This window comes from Drosophila eugracilis, unplaced genomic scaffold, assembly GCF_018153835.1.
Source record: "Drosophila eugracilis isolate 14026-0451.02 unplaced genomic scaffold, ASM1815383v1 contig_423, whole genome shotgun sequence".
In the NCBI taxonomy this organism is placed as follows: Eukaryota; Metazoa; Arthropoda; class Insecta; order Diptera; family Drosophilidae; genus Drosophila; species Drosophila eugracilis.
Window position 1 is genome coordinate 170,852 of NW_024573287.1, and position 20,777 is coordinate 191,628.

General features: G+C 40.6%; 3 protein-coding genes across 5 annotated transcripts; 1 reads left to right on the plus strand and 2 right to left on the minus strand.

Annotated features, from left to right (window-relative positions):
• Window positions 1–316: 316 nt before the first annotated feature.
• LOC108105170 (cullin-3-A) lies at window positions 317–7,253 on the minus strand. 3 transcript variants are annotated; one of them, XM_017211611.2, is made up of 11 exons: window positions 7,062–7,253; window positions 6,159–6,378; window positions 4,040–4,423; window positions 3,216–3,977; window positions 2,983–3,153; window positions 2,750–2,920; window positions 2,561–2,675; window positions 2,361–2,503; window positions 2,066–2,289; window positions 1,868–2,006; window positions 317–1,745 (listed from the first exon to the last, which is right to left on the minus strand). In XM_017211611.2, the coding sequence occupies exons 2-11, from the start codon at window positions 6,216–6,218 to the stop codon at window positions 1,593–1,595; spliced, it is 2,322 nt and encodes a 773-aa protein (XP_017067100.1). In that variant the 5' UTR covers window positions 6,219–6,378; window positions 7,062–7,253; the 3' UTR covers window positions 317–1,592. The 3 variants fall into 3 exon arrangements, with proteins under 3 accessions (XP_017067100.1, XP_017067099.1, XP_017067098.1); XM_017211610.2 differs by lacking the exon at window positions 7,062–7,253 and adding an exon at window positions 6,848–7,020; XM_017211609.2 differs by lacking the exons at window positions 6,159–6,378; window positions 7,062–7,253 and adding an exon at window positions 4,764–5,324.
• Window positions 7,254–9,301: 2,048 nt separating this feature from the next.
• Window positions 9,302–10,157, minus strand: LOC108105133 (rutC family protein UK114). The gene is made up of 3 exons (XM_017211566.2): window positions 10,019–10,157; window positions 9,727–9,956; window positions 9,302–9,482 (listed from the first exon to the last, which is right to left on the minus strand). Exons 1-3 carry the CDS (start codon window positions 10,081–10,083, stop codon window positions 9,361–9,363), a joined length of 417 nt encoding a protein of 138 aa, XP_017067055.1. The 5' UTR covers window positions 10,084–10,157; the 3' UTR covers window positions 9,302–9,360.
• A 9,690-nt stretch (window positions 10,158–19,847) lies between these two features.
• Window positions 19,848–20,777, plus strand: LOC108105146. The gene has a single exon (XM_017211581.2). The coding sequence runs from the start codon at window positions 19,859–19,861 to the stop codon at window positions 20,738–20,740; it is 882 nt and encodes a 293-aa protein (XP_017067070.1). The 5' UTR covers window positions 19,848–19,858; the 3' UTR covers window positions 20,741–20,777.

A 20,777-nucleotide genomic window follows, 5' to 3' on the forward strand; every position in this document is an offset into this window, starting at 1 on the left:
TGAGTTTCATTTCCCTGAACTCCAGTCTCCCGATATAACTTACTATATGTACATATATCCGCAAGTCATTTTGTTTGCTTAAGTTGCGGTTTCGGGTCCGCCAATTTCGTATAATTGTTAACTCATTCAGTGGTATTTGCAAATGGATAAGTTTGTTTGTCCGTATTGATAACTCCGATATGGGTCGGGTTCTGCTGCCCGATAAGCTGAGCGTTCGAATGGGTTACACAATTCCCGGGAAACGTGTTAGGAACCTGCTGGAGTATAGGTAAGATGTCTTAGCGGTATCAGGAAGTATAAACAAAATTACATAATATTTGTTTAAAAATTCGATTTAATAGAAAATAAAAGCATTACAGGTTTAATTGAACACTCCCAAAATTATATAAGTCATATTGTATTCAGAGTTTATGAACCGATATAAAACAATATTTTTGTGGATACAAAATGTTACCAAATTAGTTTTATTTTACAGGCGAATAAAAGCATTCCATTGGAAATATTTTAAAATCCATTTTAAAAGATAGACAACATATGTGTTAAATTTTAACGCTCATTATACGTTTTATTTATATTGATTTTTCATACGTAAGAACAAAATGTATTTACAATGTTTAGATGGTGTTTGCATGCGTTCTCATCCTTTTGTTCGGCAATAAACTGTGTTACGCTTTATATTCAAAATGAATTCTTTGTGTCCTACTTAATTCAAATCCATTACAGAACTGTTGCTTATATAATTGGAATTGATTCCACATCATATCAACTAATAGATAAAACAACTTTCATACAGATTATCATAATCACTTCACGTTAAACACTTGCTTTGGGCGTACTCAAAAATAAAGATAGGAATAATCAATTGCATTCTTTAAGTTGTGTTCACATGAATTTTAAAACGTGGCTTGAATGTTTTTGCAGAAGGATTAGGTTTGGGGTCAGACGTATAAATTGTACATCAAACGCTCACTAAAATTATTAATTCATTTATAAATTTATTACTTTAGCTATATTTATAGTTATTAATATTCTTTTTGCTTAAATTTCTGTTGTTGCTTCTTTACCTTTTACTCAGCTGCTTACAATTAGGCTTGCATTATGAATTATTTCTCTTAATTTGCTTTGCGTACAATTCTCGTGGGTGGATGTGTGTGGTGTGGTTGTGGCTCTTAATGGGGTGTTGCTTATGTGTGTGGCTTGGCTTACTGCTATACACTTGTTATGCGCAAAGAAATGACCATAAACAGTAATTAGAGAATATCAAGAAATATATTAGAGGGATAATAATTATGGTAGTGCCTTATCCAACAGTATTTTAAACTTTTCAATTTTGAATGTCAGGCTTACAAAATGGGTTGCGAAACGAAATTTCACATTTCGGGGCTCACTAATTGATATATTTATGCATTCGGGTTATTGGCTGGCGGTCATTTGTTATTTTGGTCAAAAAATATCAATGCTGCTTGTGTGCTCAGGTGCAATGCTATCTGAGCTGCAGTTTTCTATGATTTCTGTATCCTAGCCCTGGCGGTTTGAAGATAAGTGTGATCTGGATCTTGCTTAAGATGCTCTTGTTTCTCTGCGAGTGCCGTTTAGGCCAAGTAGTTATAGACTTTACGATCTTCAGGGGATCGTTGCAGATACTCGCGCTCTATAAGGCCCTCAATGCGCTTCTTGATAAACACAGGCGAGGGCAAGAAGCGCGACTTCAGCTGCGACGTCACGTCCGACACCAGCAAGTTGTGCTAAAGATAAATAAAATAAAAACGAATCATATAATAAAGACAATCTTATCTGAGAAAAAAACTCCGATGGATTTAGTAAGCCACATTGGGTTTGGAAACGCAGCTAATACACTAATACTTACAGCCATGCGCTTGCGCGCCTTCATGATGCGCACAATAGCTGCCTCTATCTCGTGCTTTCGATCCTCGTCTACCTTGCCGCGCGTCTCCTTTCGCTCTGGCTCTGATTCACCCTTGGCAGCTACCGTTTGAATCTTCACCCTATATTTATTTGGATTTTAGGTATTATGAGCAGTTTAGTCATAGTTAAGAAAAAATACCTGTGGAACTTGGAGACAAAAGCGTCGTTCACGTAAAACTCATCCGTTGGCTCAATGTCCTTGGTTTTCGTCTTGGAATTGCGCACTAGCAAACGTTGTGCTGGTTTGCCCATAGACAGCGATTGCAGAGCTCGGACCAGTTCCCGTTCCGGTATATCCGTCTCCTGATGGATGTCATCATAGGTAAGCACGTCGCGGTTGTTAAATAGCAGTAGCACGCACATCTATTTTCGATTTTAAATACGATAAATTGTAGGCTTAACGGAAAACCAAACAAAAGCTAGTAAAAACTTACCTGATATGTGGACACTTGCAGAATGTGCTTGCGAGTGGTGGTGGGCACTGAACACCCGTTTGAACTGGAGCTGGGTGCATCCTTATCCTTTTCACTTTCGGCTGCTTTGCGGCCATAAAACACAGCGTTAATATAAGCGGTACCTATACAAAAACATTGTGTTAAATAGCAAAGTTAAAAAGAGTACATTTTCCACCTACCCATTTGTGGCTGTAGCGTTAGCTGACGTCCTGAGTGCTTGTTTAGATAGAAATTCTTGAAAATGTCAAAGGCTTCGCGAGGTGCGGCGGGTATATTGCAGTTGGGAGTTGCTGTCTGTTAGGGATATTCAATATAATATCGTTTTTTCTAATCCTTATCCTTTCTAATCCTAATCCTTTAAAACTTACCTGTGTGGGCCAGAAGCCGGTGGTTAGTATGCGTACCGTTAACTCCACACCGCCCAAGGATAAATTGTTATTATTTACAAAGTTTTTAAACTCATCCATGATCGTATTGGAGACTGACATGTCCTTAAACATGCCCTCTAGCTTCGAGGTGAATTGACAGCCGCATTCAGTCTAAAAGGGAGATATGAACAATTAATATAAATTGTAAGTCACAAAAGTATTTTCGTAACCACCTTTAGTTTGGATATCATGTTCTTCTCGAAATCATCTGAGACTGATTTGTTTAGCAGCAATCTCTTGGCTAAATGCGTCTTGTAATAGCGCTCAAAGACATCTTTCTCCAATAGGAAACGGAAGAGCACCATTGTCTTGTCCAATATGGACTCGATTTCCTGTTCGCTCATCTGTAAAAATGTAAAGAAAGCCTTAATAGGTGTCATCAAGCATGTGGTAATGGAACACTCACTCCCTTGCCGCCCTTTTTCAGTTTGTCATCGATGAATAGCGATAGATATTCCGGTGACTTGTTGTTCAGGTTTAAGAAATGCTCAAAATCGGACGAGATGACGTTCTTGAATATGCGATCGTTGGCGAACGAGTGCACCAGAAACTGGTCGAAACGATCCTTGAGATCCAGCAAGTTCTGCACGAAGGTGATGGGATTCGTATTGCCGTTTTCCTCTTCCTTGACCAGCATGCGTCCCTGCTCTCGCAGATAGGCTGACATGGTATCCGCTATTACCTTGAGGCCCTCCTCCTTCAGGCGCGAGAAGAGCTTATATGTGCAGGCCAGATCTTCGGTCTTCGAATTCTTGATCATATACACTACGCCTGAGTTTTCCATTTCGACAATGGGTCGCATGTGCTTTTTGATCAGTTCTTCCTCGACAACTCGAACGATGCGTGGCTCAGTATCCTTATCCAGATAGAGCGCTGCCCGTGAGGATTCCTCCGTGATGCGCGCCTCCACTTTCTTGATGTAAACGCCAGCGTTGTTTTCGGCAAGAAAGTTTTGCGACTCGAATTTGTAAAACGCTGCGGACTGGGCAAGGAAGGGTTTCTCAAAGTCCTCTTCGTAGACAGTGCGCGAATTGATACCCAATGTGATCAGCATACTGCACGCATTCTTTATCGCCAGATGATTGATGGCTTCGCCATGTCGCTCCTCCATAACCATGCCTAGCAATTTTTCCCGCAGGGCTTTTTGAATCTCCGAATAGCGAACCACCTGAATGAAGGGGCAAAATAAAACGGTTTAGGCGAGAACAATCTAAAATTGGAATTTCTTACCTGATCCCTAAACAAAATCAATCCCAGATTATAAACGTTGTCCACCTCACGCTGCTGTACATAGACCCTGTCCATGTACATGAGTATGTCGCGAATCATCACCATGGATGTCTGGTGGTCTGTCCAGGCCTGGTTTAGTTTGGGCAGAAAGTTGCTGTGAAGAGCCTCAAGGACGTCCGCCCGCACCTTGTGCTCTAAGTGCTCTGAAACAACCTCCCTCAGGCCGTAGTACAATCTATTGCCGTGCTTGTGCAGAACCATGTTGTAAGCATTTCGATAAAGCTGCTCAAACGACAGCCCGGAGTTGTTCTTTTTCTGTATCTCCTGGATTGCATTCTTTAAGCTGGCCCAAATGGTCTCCACGTACTTTTCGTCCATAGAAGCCTGTAAAAAGAAAAGTAATTTGTTAGTTGATATTGTGCAATAGTCTTGGTTTGTTATTAGGGACTAGAACACAAATAAATATCGAAAAGAATTTTGGATTGAAAATAATAATAAGGATTTGTTGTGTGTGATTAATCTTTTGAGATTCCTATATCGCACTTATTCATTTAATAATACTAAAACTTTCTCTAATTCGTGGTCTCTAAAGTATGAATGGTCCCAAATTCAATGATAATTAAAGAATATTCAATGCATTATAATAGGCTCAACTATTCAGTACAATGAGTACTCGACTTGAGGTCTAAATCCCTGTTTGGTGTATATCAAAAGATAGGCTAACATTGAAGGCCCTTCGCTTGTACTCGGGTAGCCAAAGTGGATAAATCCGTCCGATTTCTTTAATGCGCTTTCGTATAGTTTCCGCAGTCAATGGAGCGGCGGTTGGGGGAGCGGCAGGAGTAGCTGTAGGTGTTGTTTTAACAGCAGCGGAAGGAGCAGGGACTGATGCTTGCACGGAACTGGGCGTTGGCGTTGGCGGGTGTACTGTATTAGTTCTGCTCTCCGTTCTCACTCGACCACCTCCATTGGCAAGATAGTACGATCGCCGCTGGACAGTTACTTCTCGTGTAGACGATCGATGCTGGGATTGGTGATGCTGCTGCGCCGAGGAGACGGTGGACATATTGATGTTTAGATTCCGTGTCTGTTGCTGCTGTCCCAGAACCGAGTGCCGGGCAATCCGGCAAGTCGCACCAGCGTCCATATTGCCAACGGTCGCGCCATTAAAGTTATTGGAGCCGGCCACCATACGATTTTGGTAGCGGCCATTGGCGTTTAGGTTGTTGAGTGGCTCCGGCTGCTGCTGGCGGGGATCGCGCCCGTGCATGAGAGGGCTACGCTGATCCAGCTCCCTTCTTGGCCTGTCCCGGTGGTGGCTCCTCTGATCCTCACTGAGCGTCAGAGAGCGGCGGGCTGAATGATTGCCCGCTGCTGAGGCCGGTGCCTTGCGGGACCGACTTTGGTTTGACGACCTAATGGTGACGGCTTTTATCCCACATCCGCCGTGCGGCACTCCTGGTCCGCTGCTCCTCCTCCTCCTCTGTGCTCCTTACTCCGGCCAGAGTTCTACTCGCGTTTCGGGTCTCGCCCTTCACCCTGCTCTACACATACAGGTGTTCACAGACTTTTTGTGTTTACTGTTGGGGAACAATAATTTCTCGAAAACTACGATTGAATTCGTTGTAACTTAAAAACTAAAATGTGTTTTGAAAATTCCCCTGTCCCCGGTTGGTGTTTTGATGTTTTCATGTGTTCTATTTTTTTTCGTTTGCTTTTCTTGTCGCCTGACATTTTGTCGTGCGAAATATTTGAATTTAGCTTTTGGGGAAAAAACTCGATGGTCTGTATTGATTTCATAAAATATTTAAAATACATTCAAGGGATAAACGGGTTTTGCTACCCTTGAAAGTGTGAAGTTCGGAGCAGTCATCGCAACTTTCTTATCGGAAAATTTTGCGATTTCACGCTGAGATCGACAGATTTTCCAGGTAAACCGTCAAAATAATAGAATTGTAATGCAAGCGAAATTAAATGAAATGAGATAAGGAATATAATGCAAAAATATTATAGATTAAAAAATAGATGACTTTAAAGTAAAATATCAATGTTTTGTGTACTTCAATAAATTAAAATTAAATGAAATTTCTATCAATTGTTTTTTTTTTAAAGGTCTTACCGGAAAAGCGCGTATACGCATTTTGCCCTCCTTCTTGGGAGGATTTCCCCGTAGATTCATGCTTTGCAAGCGTCGGCACTGCTCCTCCACTTTATTGGCGGTCCAGACTCCGGAGCAGGGAGCTGCAGGAAAAGCAATTGCTTTTCCGACTTTTGTTGACGGAATCTGCTTTCTTCGTAGGTAAACAATGCTTAACAATTATTAAACTCTTCTGTTTATCCTAGAATATAAAAAAGATAATAAGATTAGTTTTATTAATATTTTCTTCCTTTGTTTATAAGAGAATCAAGGGAGGGTGGTCCAGAATAAGTTTGCCTCTATTTATTTTGTTTATGCAAACATTCTTCTCAAATGTTAGGGTGTCAAGCGCGATACACACAAACATACTAACGTAGGTGTGTGTGTATGTCTATTTGGGGAAGCGGCGGATTTTATTCGCGAATATTTCGCAATTGCAAATATCCCGGGATCCGGGGGGCGGCTATCCCGATCGCCGTACTGCACCGTCACTTCCTTTGTCGCAGCATATATCACCCCAGATATCGGATATATGTATATATATATGTGCTCGATGGCCCAGCCGATCTCTCCGCGTAAAAGAAACGGTGAAAAAAAACTCACACGGCGACAATATAATTGTTATGTACATATACGTGCAATTAATACAAGAACCGTTGTTTTACACGCACTGTTATCCATCGGCAGATAAATATATATCCAAAATAGGTTTGCCCAAATGCCAGATATGCTAGGCAATATATTTATTTTCAATTTGTTGCTTTCTTTATTTTCTTTACGTTTCTTCTGTTTCACTTTGTCATGGAAAAGACGGGTTACATGTATGCGTGTGTTTGTGTGCCTGTCCGTCTCACTGTCTGCACTTGTGTTGGTATGTTTTTGTACCTGGCCTTTCCAAGCGGCTTTTCAACGCGTTTTTCCAGGGTTTTCACTTTTCCAAAATATATTTCACTGGAGTACATGCAATAATATTGCAACATATATTATTTTCCTCGCTTTGTTGCTGTTTTTTTTACATTTACTTGCATTGCATATTGATTGTAATTCGTAATAGGGATGGGCGATAGTCGTTGCTTCTTGTTGGTCTTCGCAGCGAATAGCGATAACTATCGATTGGTTCGTGTCGGCTGGTAATTTTAATACCTGTCTTGTATGTTTAAAATATTTAAATTTTCACCAAAATCCCTAAAACAAAAATAAAAACACAATATCAATCAACTATAATATATTAGGTTTGCTTTTGAACTGCTCAAGTTTAACCAAATATTATTTATTTTCCTGAAACAATTGATAAAAATTATCAATAAAGAAAATAATTTAAATACTTATACATAAAAACATTAAATATATTTTTGTAATATTTTAATATTTTTTAAATTCAGCTTTTGTAATTTCAATTTTAATTTAACTTAATGTCTTCTTGGGTCATCCCTAGTTAGCAGTGATGCAAAATTTGCTCAGCCCTTGTGAATGACAGTATTTTACCGGTGTCCCTAAAAGTATGCAACATTTTAATTTACTAAATTTTCTAAAAATCTATTAAAATCTTTAAATTTTTTTACATCCTTAATAAAATAATAAGTCAACATATTGTTATGTTATCATTCTTTTTAAATAACGGTATTTTATTTTTGACAAGCTACGGACGTTAAAAAATATGTTTCATATATATCTTAATATTTTAAAAATGTAACTTCAAAATTCCCCTTTTAGCGGCTTGCAAGTGAAAGCTCAGCTTAAGGACTAATTACCCTGCAGCAAGGCCTCGCCATCCGGATAATATTTTAATTATGACAACTTGCAACCTGGCTGAATAACAGATGTAAACGGATATCCAGCGTTGGCTACCGCACGCGGCTTTCTTAATTGGCCCACTACCTTGGCTGATAAGCAAATTGGTAAAAATGTTCAACAGAATTGCGAGTTTAATTTGGGCACAAAACCTTAAAGCCCGTGCGTGTAAATTATGCGCACTTTCACCGCTCCAGAGGATCGGATCCCTTTTCGGCTTCATTTGTCGTGCGTCGAAATTAATTAGCTGCACTTCAGGTTCCCTTCTGCGTAGGTGTTGTTCGTCCGTTGTCGTCAATTTAGCCATATTTATTACCATTTATGCATGAATGTCTGTTTCGCTGATGCACCGCGAATTAATTACACTATGGGCCACATCAACATGGATGTTGCACGCTGCGGGTGCAACAATATCGCAAACTTGCTGAAAAATGAATGGTTAGGTTTGTCGGTCGTTGGAGTTGGGGAAAATAGTCGCGACCGTATAACCAATATAAGCCACAATATAATCGTGCCGCATCGCAACCACTCATATTCACACCAGGCACTCGCTCCAACAAGGACAATAAATCATCCAAAAGGCAGCCGAGTGCAGACAAATTCACTGAAATTTAAATAAAAATCAAAACAAATGCTAGACAAAACACGAGTCCGGGAGTCGGGGTCCGTAAAAGGCGAAAAGAGCCTGAAAGGCAGCCGCATCAATATGGAGCATACACAGAAAAAATCTTTTTTAATTAAAAATATTTATACTTATATATATCAAATAAGTAACGTTTATATTAAAAATGGTCTGATAACGTTCTATTTTTCTTCATATTTCTTTAATTTATTTTTTATATTGACATTATTATACAATTTATATTAATTTTTTACAGTGCAGCCATCATTTCCAACAACAGCAACAACAACTCAACGTCGGCATTATGAATAACTTTTAAATTTGAATGTGAAATAAACGCTTTGTCTAAGCGGGCTACCGTTAGCAACATGCTGCTCTTGCAACTGTTGCTGCTGCAGTCGCTGTTGCCAGTGATTTATGCAGCAACATTTGATGAAATATAATACAAAAGGCGCACAGCAGCCGCAGCAACAACAAAGATAAATTGCCGCACGCTAAATTGTAAACTATATAAGGTTTAAATGCAAAGTGTGTTGTCCGTTGCCTGTTGCACGTTGCATGTTGCTAGTTGGTAGCTGCCGGTTGGCCGCTGCATGTTTACATAACGCCAAGCAACAAATGTTGCTCAGCTTTTATAGCTTCATTTGGCAACAGTTTTAAGATTTAAATAAATTTTAAGCACTTTTAATACTTTTACTACATATAAATGCAATTTTTTACTTGTTAATCTTCAATTATCTTTATTTTTCACAGTTTACTGATTTTTGATTGCTATTGCACGGTTTTGGTTTCTACGGACCCGGTCAAGGCGATGCACTCGATCTCCACCAGGGCGTCCATGGGCAACTTGGCCACCTGGAAACAACTGCGAGCCGGGAAATCCTTATTGAACACTGGAACAGCAGATAAGCAAACATAAAGCATATAGTTTTTTTGAGGAATAACAACAAAAATATTATGAGAATAGCTGTCATAAAATGTTTACTGTAAACAATAAACAGGGTGATAAGGCGCTAACGATGCCGATTGCCTTATCAGGCGACTTTGATCAAAAGGCCGGTATACAGTAGGTATTGCCATATGAACTATATTTATATATAGTTTTATGCATTTCTTTTTTTTAGATATTTTACTCACCCTTCTTGTAGACCTCATTAACGGCTCCGAAATCGTTGAGATCCTTCAGAAACACGGTGTTCTTGATTACTTTGTCCACTCCGGAATCGGCTGCCTTGAGCACAGCCTCAAGATTTTCCAGGGCCTTTTCCGTCTGCTCCTTGGGTCCACCAGGGACTAACTGCATGGTGTCCTTGTCGAGACCCAGGCAGCCAGAAACGTACACAGTGCGATCGGCAACCACAGCCTGACTATGTTATTAACAACATTTAAATTTGACTACTTTTTTTAGGTCTCTTAACTTTTAACTTACTTGTAGGGAGCCACGGGCTTGGCAGCATTTACAGTGCTGATAAGTTTCCTCACAATCGTCGACATTTTGATCTTGGATACTATATAGTGGCGAAGAGAAATGACAAGTGCAACAGCTGAAAGTAAACTGATGGAGAGCTTCAATTTTTGTTCAACAAGTGGCCTCTCTTATCGGCTTTTGCTTTTCACAAGCTCATTCGCTTTTTTCTGCCTCGCAAACAGGTGCAATCAGCTGTTTTCCTTAACAGCTGCCTTTTGAAAATGTTAACAAAATGTTAAGTTTATAAAATATAGTATTTATTCTGTTAAAAATTTACAGACTTACTATTATATACTAAACTAATATGTATGACAACAATTTTGAAAGGTTTTTAAGAAGGACTACCACGTTTATATTCACGTGAAACCTAATATTAATTCATTCATTAAGTTAAGTTAACTGCTTTTAATATCTTAATTAACATTTTTTTGTGGAATTAATAATTCACGATCTTGAGAAATTTGGGTCACACCCGCTTTCTCTAGCTGGCGGACTTTGTTTTTTGGCCAACCAATATTTGATTTAACGCCATGAAAAATGCATGCCATGTCACTTAGCCACGCCCATCTGAGCCGCCCCGACTAATTATTTATTATTTGGCAATTGCTGTCTGTCAGTCGCTGTCAGCCAGGGCCAAAAAGGTAAAAAGAAAGCCCGGCCGCAGAGTTCCCGTTTCAGAATCTTTACGCATGCCAAAAGAAAAAAATTCCGAAAAAAAATTAAGAAAAACACTCTGTAATTATATTCTTCATATACAGACGGCGATCCTGAAATGTGGCAAAGGGTCTTAATCCCGGACTGAAAGCTGCACCCAACTGCAGCATCCAGCGTAGGTGCAACCTCAGAGCAAAGAGAACACGCCCAGCAAAACGCCGCCTCAAGATTGATTGCAGACGCTTTGTTGTTTCTGTGGCTAAAACACTGAGAGAAGTTCTTATATATATATTGTAAAAGGTAATAGTTAGAACGTTAATTTATCCTAGTAACTAAATGACTTTCAAAATTGCATAATATTAGGGAAAATATATAAATAATAATCTTTTTTGAGTTCGTTTAATCCCTTTAATATGATGAACATAAGTAACTTTGTTTATAGTGCATTATTGGTGCTGCAGCCATCCCACGAAGTTGCAACGAAATGCTGAAAGAAATTTCTTTGGTGCCTCTGCCCGAAGCATTTTGATGTCGCATTTTAGTGCATTAATTACTTTATGATCCACTTTATGCGCATAAAATATGCAAGTTTCAAAATCGAGGGGAAAAGCAATTTCACAACGGGCATCTTCGTGGGTGTTGCGGGGGTTTCATTTAATTTTCTTCTTTTTTCTTCTGTTCGAGTCAACAAAATCAACATTGATATTAATTAGCCGCATCCCGATATTGATTTATACACACAATTTACTTTGTTTAATGATGGCCCCTGGCCTGGGCAAACAATTTTACATTAAATGCTTTAATAAATAAAGCTCTAAATAAGCCAAACGGCAACGAGGAAGATGCCATATAATTACCAGGCAAATAACAAATTGCCATTGAGTTGCTGTACTGCTGCCAAGGTGTGCATTAAGAAAGGGCCGGGCCAGAACCAGATTTCCAGCCTGAACTCGAACCCTTAAGGATCCCAGAACAGCGAAGATCTGAGAACAAGTTGCTCAATATTTATGGCACTTGTTGGAGGAGTTGGAAGAGTCTCAATACCATGTCGATGTGATTGCCAACAGGTGCGGATTTTTGACTTCAAAAAGGGGTGCAGTGCCAAGAGGTAATCGATGTTTGGTTTTTGGGTCATGAACTGAGCTGCAGGTGAAGAGTATTTGAATTATTTTTAATTTTTAAATTGGGGGAACAACGTGTCTTCCCCAATGGTTATTATTATTTCTGATATAGTATATATTCAAGAAACAATTAAAACAGTATATCTTATTATATAGAGTTAACTCTTAGCATAGCTCGAACCGCACCTGAATATGAAAGATCCTCCTGTCCCAACTCGATCAACTTTCCCTTTCCGCTTGACATACTCGTGGGGATGGCCTCCCCATCATTTTCGTTGCTGCCATTTTTTATTGGCTCAAATAACTTCATTTGTTTAAGGCTTTATTGGAGCGCCGTTGGCTAAAAGCGATGCTGGGACAGGTCTCTCCATGGCGCAAATTACAACAATTTCTCAGACGACCAAGGAGCTGCGGCTACCGCCACTTGCCAGTCTGGTTATTGGATACTCTATAATTTGCATGTGATTTTTATGGCTTGCTCGATTTTCATGCTAAGTTATTTGATTTTAATTTGCTGCGTAATTGCCGGTCTTCGACTTCAAACATCAGCGGTAGCAGGAGGAGCTCCACCGCCAACTGGTAGCCAAGTTGTCTAGGTCCACCTTCCTGCCCATTAACCCGCAGATTTATGTTTATGGCACTATTGACGCGACTAATCTGAAACACGATGTTGGGCTACTCAATTTTGCAAAATAAGAATGGTTGCCATTTATCCAAAAGTGGGTGGACCGAATAGAATCTCAAGGACGATCCATAAAGCTAGCAATTTAAAGGGTAATTGTAAGGTTCTCAAAGATAAAATATATATAGATTGTAGATTATTTTTGGCACTGAAGTTATCCAATCTTATATTGCTTGTAGCTGCGGAAAAGCTTAAACTTCTTTTTAAAGGTTTCCCTTTAACTTTATAAAATAATACCTAATAATGCTTTAAATGCTAATTCCACATTTATAATACAATTAATTTCTTATAAATAGACAAATAAACTTTACTATAAACTGCTATTTATGGAAATGCTTTTATTTGTAAATTTCCTAACCCCATTGCTACCTTTCTATTGCTTTTTTCCTCGCCTGGTCAGTCGAACCTCTCATATCCACAACGCCCACGTTGGAATATCTGTCAGGGGTACCTCTCGACTGGCTTTAATTACCACCGATCCAGCTCCTCCCCAAAACCGCCTTCGATCTCTACCAATCCTAATGCCAACTCCACAGGATATGGCCAACGGAGTTGACATGCAACTGCCAAAACGATGCTCAGGAAAATGTTATGGCCGCGCAAGTGAAAATTGCACTTTTAGTGTGTGTGTGTGCTTTATTTTTTGTTAATTTGCAATGCAAAATAGCTGCACGATCCCAATGCCTATGCCGATCCAGATCCACGGGCCGAGGCACACGCCCTAAACGCCACAAATGAAAACTAATGATTTTCACTTTATAACTTCGACGGTAGGGAGGGCAAGTGGAGTTGCCTCACGCAAAAGTCGCCGCACGGAAGCGAATGGGATTGCGGGCTTTTCAGTTGAGTTGAGTTGCTTTGGGCTTGCATGGAAAATTTGAAATTTAATCGCTGGCAATTAATTTGGACCAAATGCAGTGAAAAGCGTTCCAGCGAGGAGATGGGGGGACGAGGTGGGTGGGGCTAGGACTGGCGCCCCCACAGTTGCAGCAGCTGCACCGCCCGTTGAGCATCGAGGTGGGTCAGTCGCATGTCCACCTGTATCGATTGGGAGCAGCAGCCGCCACGGGAGCAGATGCACTGTTAAAAAATATAATTATAGTACTTACCAATATTTATTTATCTTTGTTTTATGTAGATTTCGAGCATTAAACATCCAATTTCGAACTTAAAATTCTTAACCGATTTATAGTCTCAAATTAATAGCCATTAATAGATTAGTATTTTTAGCTTATTTTTCCTAGGTGCACCTCTACCCAGTTGGATCGGCGTCTGTGTGGTCTAAGGGGTCCATCGGGTCTCAAGTCTTGAGTCTCCACGTTTCGATGACAAACGAACGTTCAGCATCCAGCATTCGGCACCGGACATTCAACATTCGCATTCGGCATCCAGCATCCAGCATCCACTAGCCACCATCCAGTATCCAGCATTCGACATTTGGCAAGTGGTCAACTGCTCAACGTCGCAGTCGGTGGGCAGGAAAATTGAAAAATTAACAAGTATGAAATGTGCAATTAAAGTGGGCTAGTCCCGTCCCCCACATTACCCATGGGTAATTCGAGCCCGAGCTCGATCCCGTCTCCAAAGCCCCCTTTGGATTACTAGGAAAGTGAGGATGACAACGACATCGACAACGTTGTCTACACCTGAGCTGCTGATGCTGCTGTTTCTCCTGCTCCTTGGAACCTTGGAAAAGAGGTAGGCGAATTATTAATCTACTTTTAATTGCAGCCACCCGGAGGAGCTCCTTAGTCAAGGTACTAGGTACTTGTTGTGGCACTTAGCTCCACCCCAGAGATCATGCCCCATTGATTAATGTGCGCCAATTGTGAAATAAATGTTTCCCTGCCCGAATCTTTGGCTTGCTGGCCCCTCTTGCTACCTAATTGAATTATTGGCAGGGGCAAATTTGTGGCAGACACATATTCATATTCACTTATGCGAACCATAAGGTTGGGCGTGGTTGTTGCCTTATTGATCGTTGTTTGCTCAAAGGCGGAGTGGCTAAAAAAATAATGTCGGGCCAGGAGGACCAACGAGACGCGTGCGGGATATGAAATCTCCAAAAGATGTTAATGGTTGGCACAATTTTTCAAGAATTTAAAGTGAATACTGGTCGATGGAGTTTCAGGATGAGACTGGATTACTTCTTATAACAAAATTGTTTTTATGATTTCTCAAAAAGGTACAAAGAAACACCTTTAATGCCTAGAGGAAATAGTGGCTCCCAAAAGAGGCCACATCACGTGTGACCCAGCAAGCCAAAAAAAATGTATCCCCATTTCAAACCATAAGATTGCATCACATGACCCAATTCGATCATATTTTCGAACACAAATATTGACTTATTTTTGCCATTTTTCTGTGTTTTCACCCACTTTGCCTTTGGCCTCGACTTGATCTCAGCGGGCAAAGTGGCACACTTGGAGTCGTAGTTGAAGTTTCCAACTGGGAAATGCAATTGCCGCAAATTGGCCAGCAACAAGAAGACAACAACCACAATAACCAACAAGGTACAACGAGGTCAGTCTAGGGCGATAGCGTCGATGTAGATGGGTCCATGGGAGTCGCCAGTTGTTGCTCCTCTTGGCCATGTTCTCCCTAATGTCAACTCATATTGTCCGCGGTGGGTGGACGGCGGTGTTGGGTTTGGCCTACTTAAAGGAAATAAACCAGCTGCACTGTGAAAAAAATAAAGAATAAATAAAAATATAAAAAGTAAAATATGTTTCTGCTTTAAGATCTGAATTTAACATATCTCAAAGGCTTATCATTAAACTTTCTCTTTAGGGGTTATACTTATAATTCGAAAAAGTTCTTAGTATTTCTTTCAGTGCCAAAATAGCAAGAAGAATTGCCTTATAATCGCATTGTTGGAGGTGGTGTCACATGGGCAAACAGACACGAACTTTGCATTTGGTTCTTTTCTTCTCAATTTGGCTGTCTTGCCAAAATTTTATAAACTTGACCATAAACAATTGAATAGGCCGCCGTTGAAGGACAGAACAAATGCATATTCCGGATGGATGCGAGTTGAGTATTCAGGGCGTAGCCGGAGTTTGCGTTTGTTTTGAATTGTGGTCCTCAGGTCATGAAATCTCCGCCCCAAGCTCCCCTCGTTGCTGGATTGATAACACCCAAAAATAAAAGGAAACTTCGGGGCCCATGGAAGCCGACATGCATCTGCAGTTGTCCCCAAGAGTATTTCCTGGCCGCCTTCGCCGGCCTCTTGTAGCCTGTCACTGGGTGCAGAAAAAGAAAACGACGGAAAAAATTCATTAAATTGAAAAAAGGGTACCAAGTGCAAAAGGTTACAGGTAGAGCCAGCACACAAAAAACAAACGAGCCGAAGAAAGGGATAAGAAATAAAAATCACAATAAGCCAAATGAAGTAAGCTCGGAAGTTAGGGCTTTCATTGGTGGAAGTTTTATGCCCTTACAAGGTAAATTGTTTAAGAAACTTAGAGCTTTTATAGATAATTATTTTTGAAATATATTTTTTTATTAAGTTTTATGTATATAATAATCATTTTTTTAATGCACTTCAGTATTTAGTTGTACAAATTATTTAAAACCTTTTTTTGTATTTTTTATTGTCATATATCAATATCAGCCAACGAACCTTAATCATAGAGTATAAAAAATAGTGTACACTATACAAGTTGGAGGAAACAACAACACCAGCAGCAGTAAAAAGAAACACCAACGAAACCGAGAAATAAATCTGACAAAAGTTTTTCAGTCGCAGCTTTGACTTTAGAATGGCCCGATGTCCGATGATGAAGTGATTTCCAGGGGCGGGGGCTCTGACTTTTTCTCAGAGGGGATCGTAGAGGGGCTAGAGGGCAGCCAGTGGGACTGACTGGAACTTGAAGCCGGTGGAGCGACTTTAATGCGCACGCGCTGCCTGCCACTTAACGAGCGGAGGCCTCAAGGAAAGAAAGCTCCTGCTGCCTTCGAGGGCGTTGTAAGATCTCCTCGATGGCTCCAAAAAAAAACTCGAAAAAAAGGAAAAAAAGAGGTGACAAAGTCACGAAATTCTTGTCAATTTTCAACTACAGACCAATTTGTTTGTCTTCTCCTGGTTGCCACAAAAAAAAAGAAATCTAAAAAAACAGCAAAATAAAAACGCCGAACCGCAAGGAAACCAGAAAAAAAAGCATCGTGACAAATCAAGCTACCAAAATTGGAAGCCGACTTCGCGGCTAGAAGAGTTTGGAGTTGGGTGCCCCGGGGCAATCGACCCATATTAATAACTTTTTCCCAGCCCAATTCTTCTCCAGGTAGCTGCCTCAGTTTTCCGCACACAGTTTTCTCACATCGCCGATTTTGGTTGGCCATAAAGCCAAATGAAATCGTCTTGGCTAAGTGTTTTCCCCAGTTCCCGGCCATATATAGTCGATTGATTGCTCCACTAAGCGACGATTCTTGCCCACGGCGGCAAAACACTCTTGGATCTCCGATCTGGGACTGGGATCTATCCCTCGGTCATATCAAACAAAATAATTTGTGCAACACTTGCGGCACAATAAATTTCAATTACAAACATTTTAAGGCACTTTTACTGCCACCAGAATTTGATGTTGATGTAATGGTTACTGCCCCAGTGTGGGAGGTGTGAATGGATATGGTTTTTGTTACCAAATATGGCTAAAAACCTTTGCCAACAGCAGGCTTGGCAGATCGACCAAGTTTCTACCTCTGTCGGCCTCTGTTTTCATAAAAATATTTAACATTTTTCTCACACAGAAAGATAAATAATAGTTTTTCTATTGTTAGTCAAGATTTTAAGAGAGAACTTTTTCTTTATATTTTTAAAGTATTTTAAGTAATTCCTAACACTCAAAAGTAAACAAAAGAGTGACTACTAAAAGAGAAACAATAAAAAATAAATATATACGATTTATTAGTACTGATAACCATTTTTGATGAGTGTACGAGAGTCTGAGTGAAATATTTTTTTAGAAAGTCCCCAACTGACCTCAGAGAGGCTTCCACTTTGCTGGGAACATGAAAAATCAATCATGTCAGGATGGGAATAAGATGTTGACAACGGGCCAGATCAAAAGCTGGATCGGAAACATTATGGCCGCATTGTGTAAGCTGGTTAGTTGGTTGGCTGGCTGGCTGGCTGGTTGGTTGGTTCGTTGGCCAGGAAAATGCGTAACGAATTTATGGGTCCAGATGGGGATGACAAATCCACCAAATCCGATCCAATTCTGTGCACATATCACAGCGGCGACCACACCCGAGATCCCAATCCCGGTCGGCCCACTTGATCCTGGCTGGAAAACTTCAAGCGCCACATGTTCGTGCCTTGTTTTGATTTACTCTGGCGGTTGGTTTATTTATAGACGCCTGCGCCGGGCTCCCTGTTGCGTCATCTGGGGGCGGCGGTGGGTGGCTCGCGACTCACAACTCTCGATCTCGAAACTACCACCCAGTTGCCCCCTCATTGCAAAAAAAAAACCTTCTTGGGCCCGCTGTCGCTTTTTAATTTGGCAAATTTATACACACCACGCGGCCACAGAAGTTTGCCCAGTTGGTTGTTACTTGTCGGCAATTGGTTTATTGTGCCCAGCATAGTGGAAATAATTTAGAAGAAAATAGTTATTCATAAAGCAGAAAGTAGGAAAAGATTAGTTAATAATAGTAAAGATTCCCTAAGAATAATAATAAAAGAAATTTTCGATTAGAAATATTACTTTATTACCAAGAATTGGCTTAATTTTGCACCACTGTACTGTCAGTTGATTCATTCAGCTGAAAAACCGTTTCCAATCCGGACCACCCACTGTCTTAAATTTCAGCAAATCCACTCGGAAACCGAGACCAGACTCTCGACTTGAACTGGGCATATTTATCAAATTGTTCAGAGAAAAAGGAAATCGCAACAGATGCTAAACAAATGTCGGCTTAATTAATAGATTTATTGGTTTTGTCTTGCATATTACAGCGTCGAAAAATTGTTAACGAATTAATCCTTTCAAGGCGTGCAAATTGCGAGGCATTACTCATACGCCCCGATGTGCCCCCGAATCGACTAATGAGCCACTGGCTGTTCACCTCCCTTGGGTCAATAAAAATGGTTAAAAACTGCATTGGCCTTTGCCAAATAAGGTAAGCCCCACAACTTTAACAGGCGCATCTCTTGCGGATATTTAAAATTTATGTGAGCCACCGAAAGGTTTTGTGCCAGTTCCAGCGAACTCTGGGCAAACAAAAAAGTGCAGCCACTCAGCCACTCGTAGACCAGACCAAACTGTGGGTCGCGTTCCGCCTGAATCTTCGACAGGCAACACATGTTCGGCCTGCGCCTCCTTTACTGGGCCCAAAACCCAGCTTGCGTTTATCATGCCACAGTCAACATGATGATGACGACGGCGGATGACTATGCTTGCTACGCTGTGCCAACAAAATAAAGAGCTAAAGAACAGTGAGCTTAAAAGTCTTTGGTTGTAGACTTAGCAAGACTACTTGTTAAATCCCACTAGAACCCTAAAATTATAATAATAATAATATCCTTAACTTAAACTAGACTTTTTTTTTCAGTGCAGTTGCACTCTGCTACTGTTCTCTGGTCTAGGGTCTGGCACTTCCACTTCAACTGCAACTGCTACTGTGCGCAAAACTGTCAAAAAACGAGGGAACAACTGATGCTGGTCGCATGGCCTGAACTGCATGTGGGCTTGATTTAGTGCTACGTTCTCTGACTGCTGATGCAGTGGATGAGGATCAGGATTGGGGGTCGAGAATGAGGAGGATCGCTGAGTTATGACTTGAACTCTGTAGCTTTGCTCTTGACTTTGGGTTACAGACCATGATCCGAGTGGAATATTTCAGTTTGTGGGTCAATAACAATTCGAGTGTCAGTGTTAATACCCTCAATGTAGGGCTTTCATAACTATCTACGCAAAAACCTAAAAGCTTCTTTACTAACCGTAAAGGTTATTATTTGCCACTTGAATGTGCCTTATCAGACAAAAATGCTTTTCAATGAAGGGCGCTTGAAGTACAAGATTGATTATTTGAATTAAATATGAATTACAGTAGATATTGGCAACTAAAAATATATTTTATATTAAATTAAATAAAAAACTTGTTTTCATTTAATGCATTTTTATTATGAGGTTATACAATACTTGCCAGTTTTGTAACACTAATTTATGGTCTAAGTATTGTGATTATCTCTGACTTTACCCAATTGAGTGTGTTCTTATCGTTAGAAGAGCCTGATGCAATGCGAATCACAGCTTATCACTTAGAAAATAAACACTCAATTCTTTTCCTATATAAAGTGGACTGATCAATCGGCAAATAGTCACAGTTCAATCGAAGTTCATCATGGCTGCATTTGTGAAATTTTCACTAGTTTTCCTAGTTGGTTTGTCTTTTTGCCTGGCCGAAAGCCTGGCTAAGCATCCAAGTCGACAGGAAGCGGAGGAGGACATGTCCAAGTTCATGACTGTTCTACGTCAGGAACAACTTAGTGAAGGCTCGCCACGATTCAATGATGTCCTGGGCAATGCAAGGACCATAATCGAATACCAAGACCATGGATTCATTGGAGTGCGAAGTATTTTTCAGTGGATGACCAGTCCAAATCCTCGCAACGATGGGGTCTATAACTTCCTGCAGTTTTACACCACCGAATCGAGTGGATACATTGGAATCCAAAACTATGAGAAGAGCTCCAAGTATACGATTCTGTTCTCCGTTTGGGATGCAGATGGTGCTATTCCAGGTGATAACTTCGAGTGCAGTACCTTCGGAGGCGAGGGCATTGGTTACAAGTGCTTCAACGGCACTTTCCCACTGATTAGCAATGCCATTTACTTTTTGGATGTACAGATCGAAGGCTCCACCTTTAGAGGCTACATCTCGGAACCGCAAGAGAATCTGGACAGCGTGACCAGCAATCAAGTGACCAGGCATTTGATTGGCGAGATCACCACTCCGCACAAAGAGCTGACTAACCTCATACCCTTTGGCTACTACAATGAGAACTATCGGGATAAGGACACCTGCCGCGAGGCCTTTGAACTGGTCACCGTTAACCAGGCTCCTCATCAATATACAAAATATGGCCATGCTAATACCAAGTTCACCGAAGCCTATCTCTATAATTCGGAGTGCGAGGTGGAGAATATTCTGGTGGCCCTCACGGCAGACAAGAAGAGCACCATCTACTTCACCAGGCCCACTGCTTTAGATCTATATGATTGAAGTTTCATTTTAATATTGTTTAAATTATTATTATGTT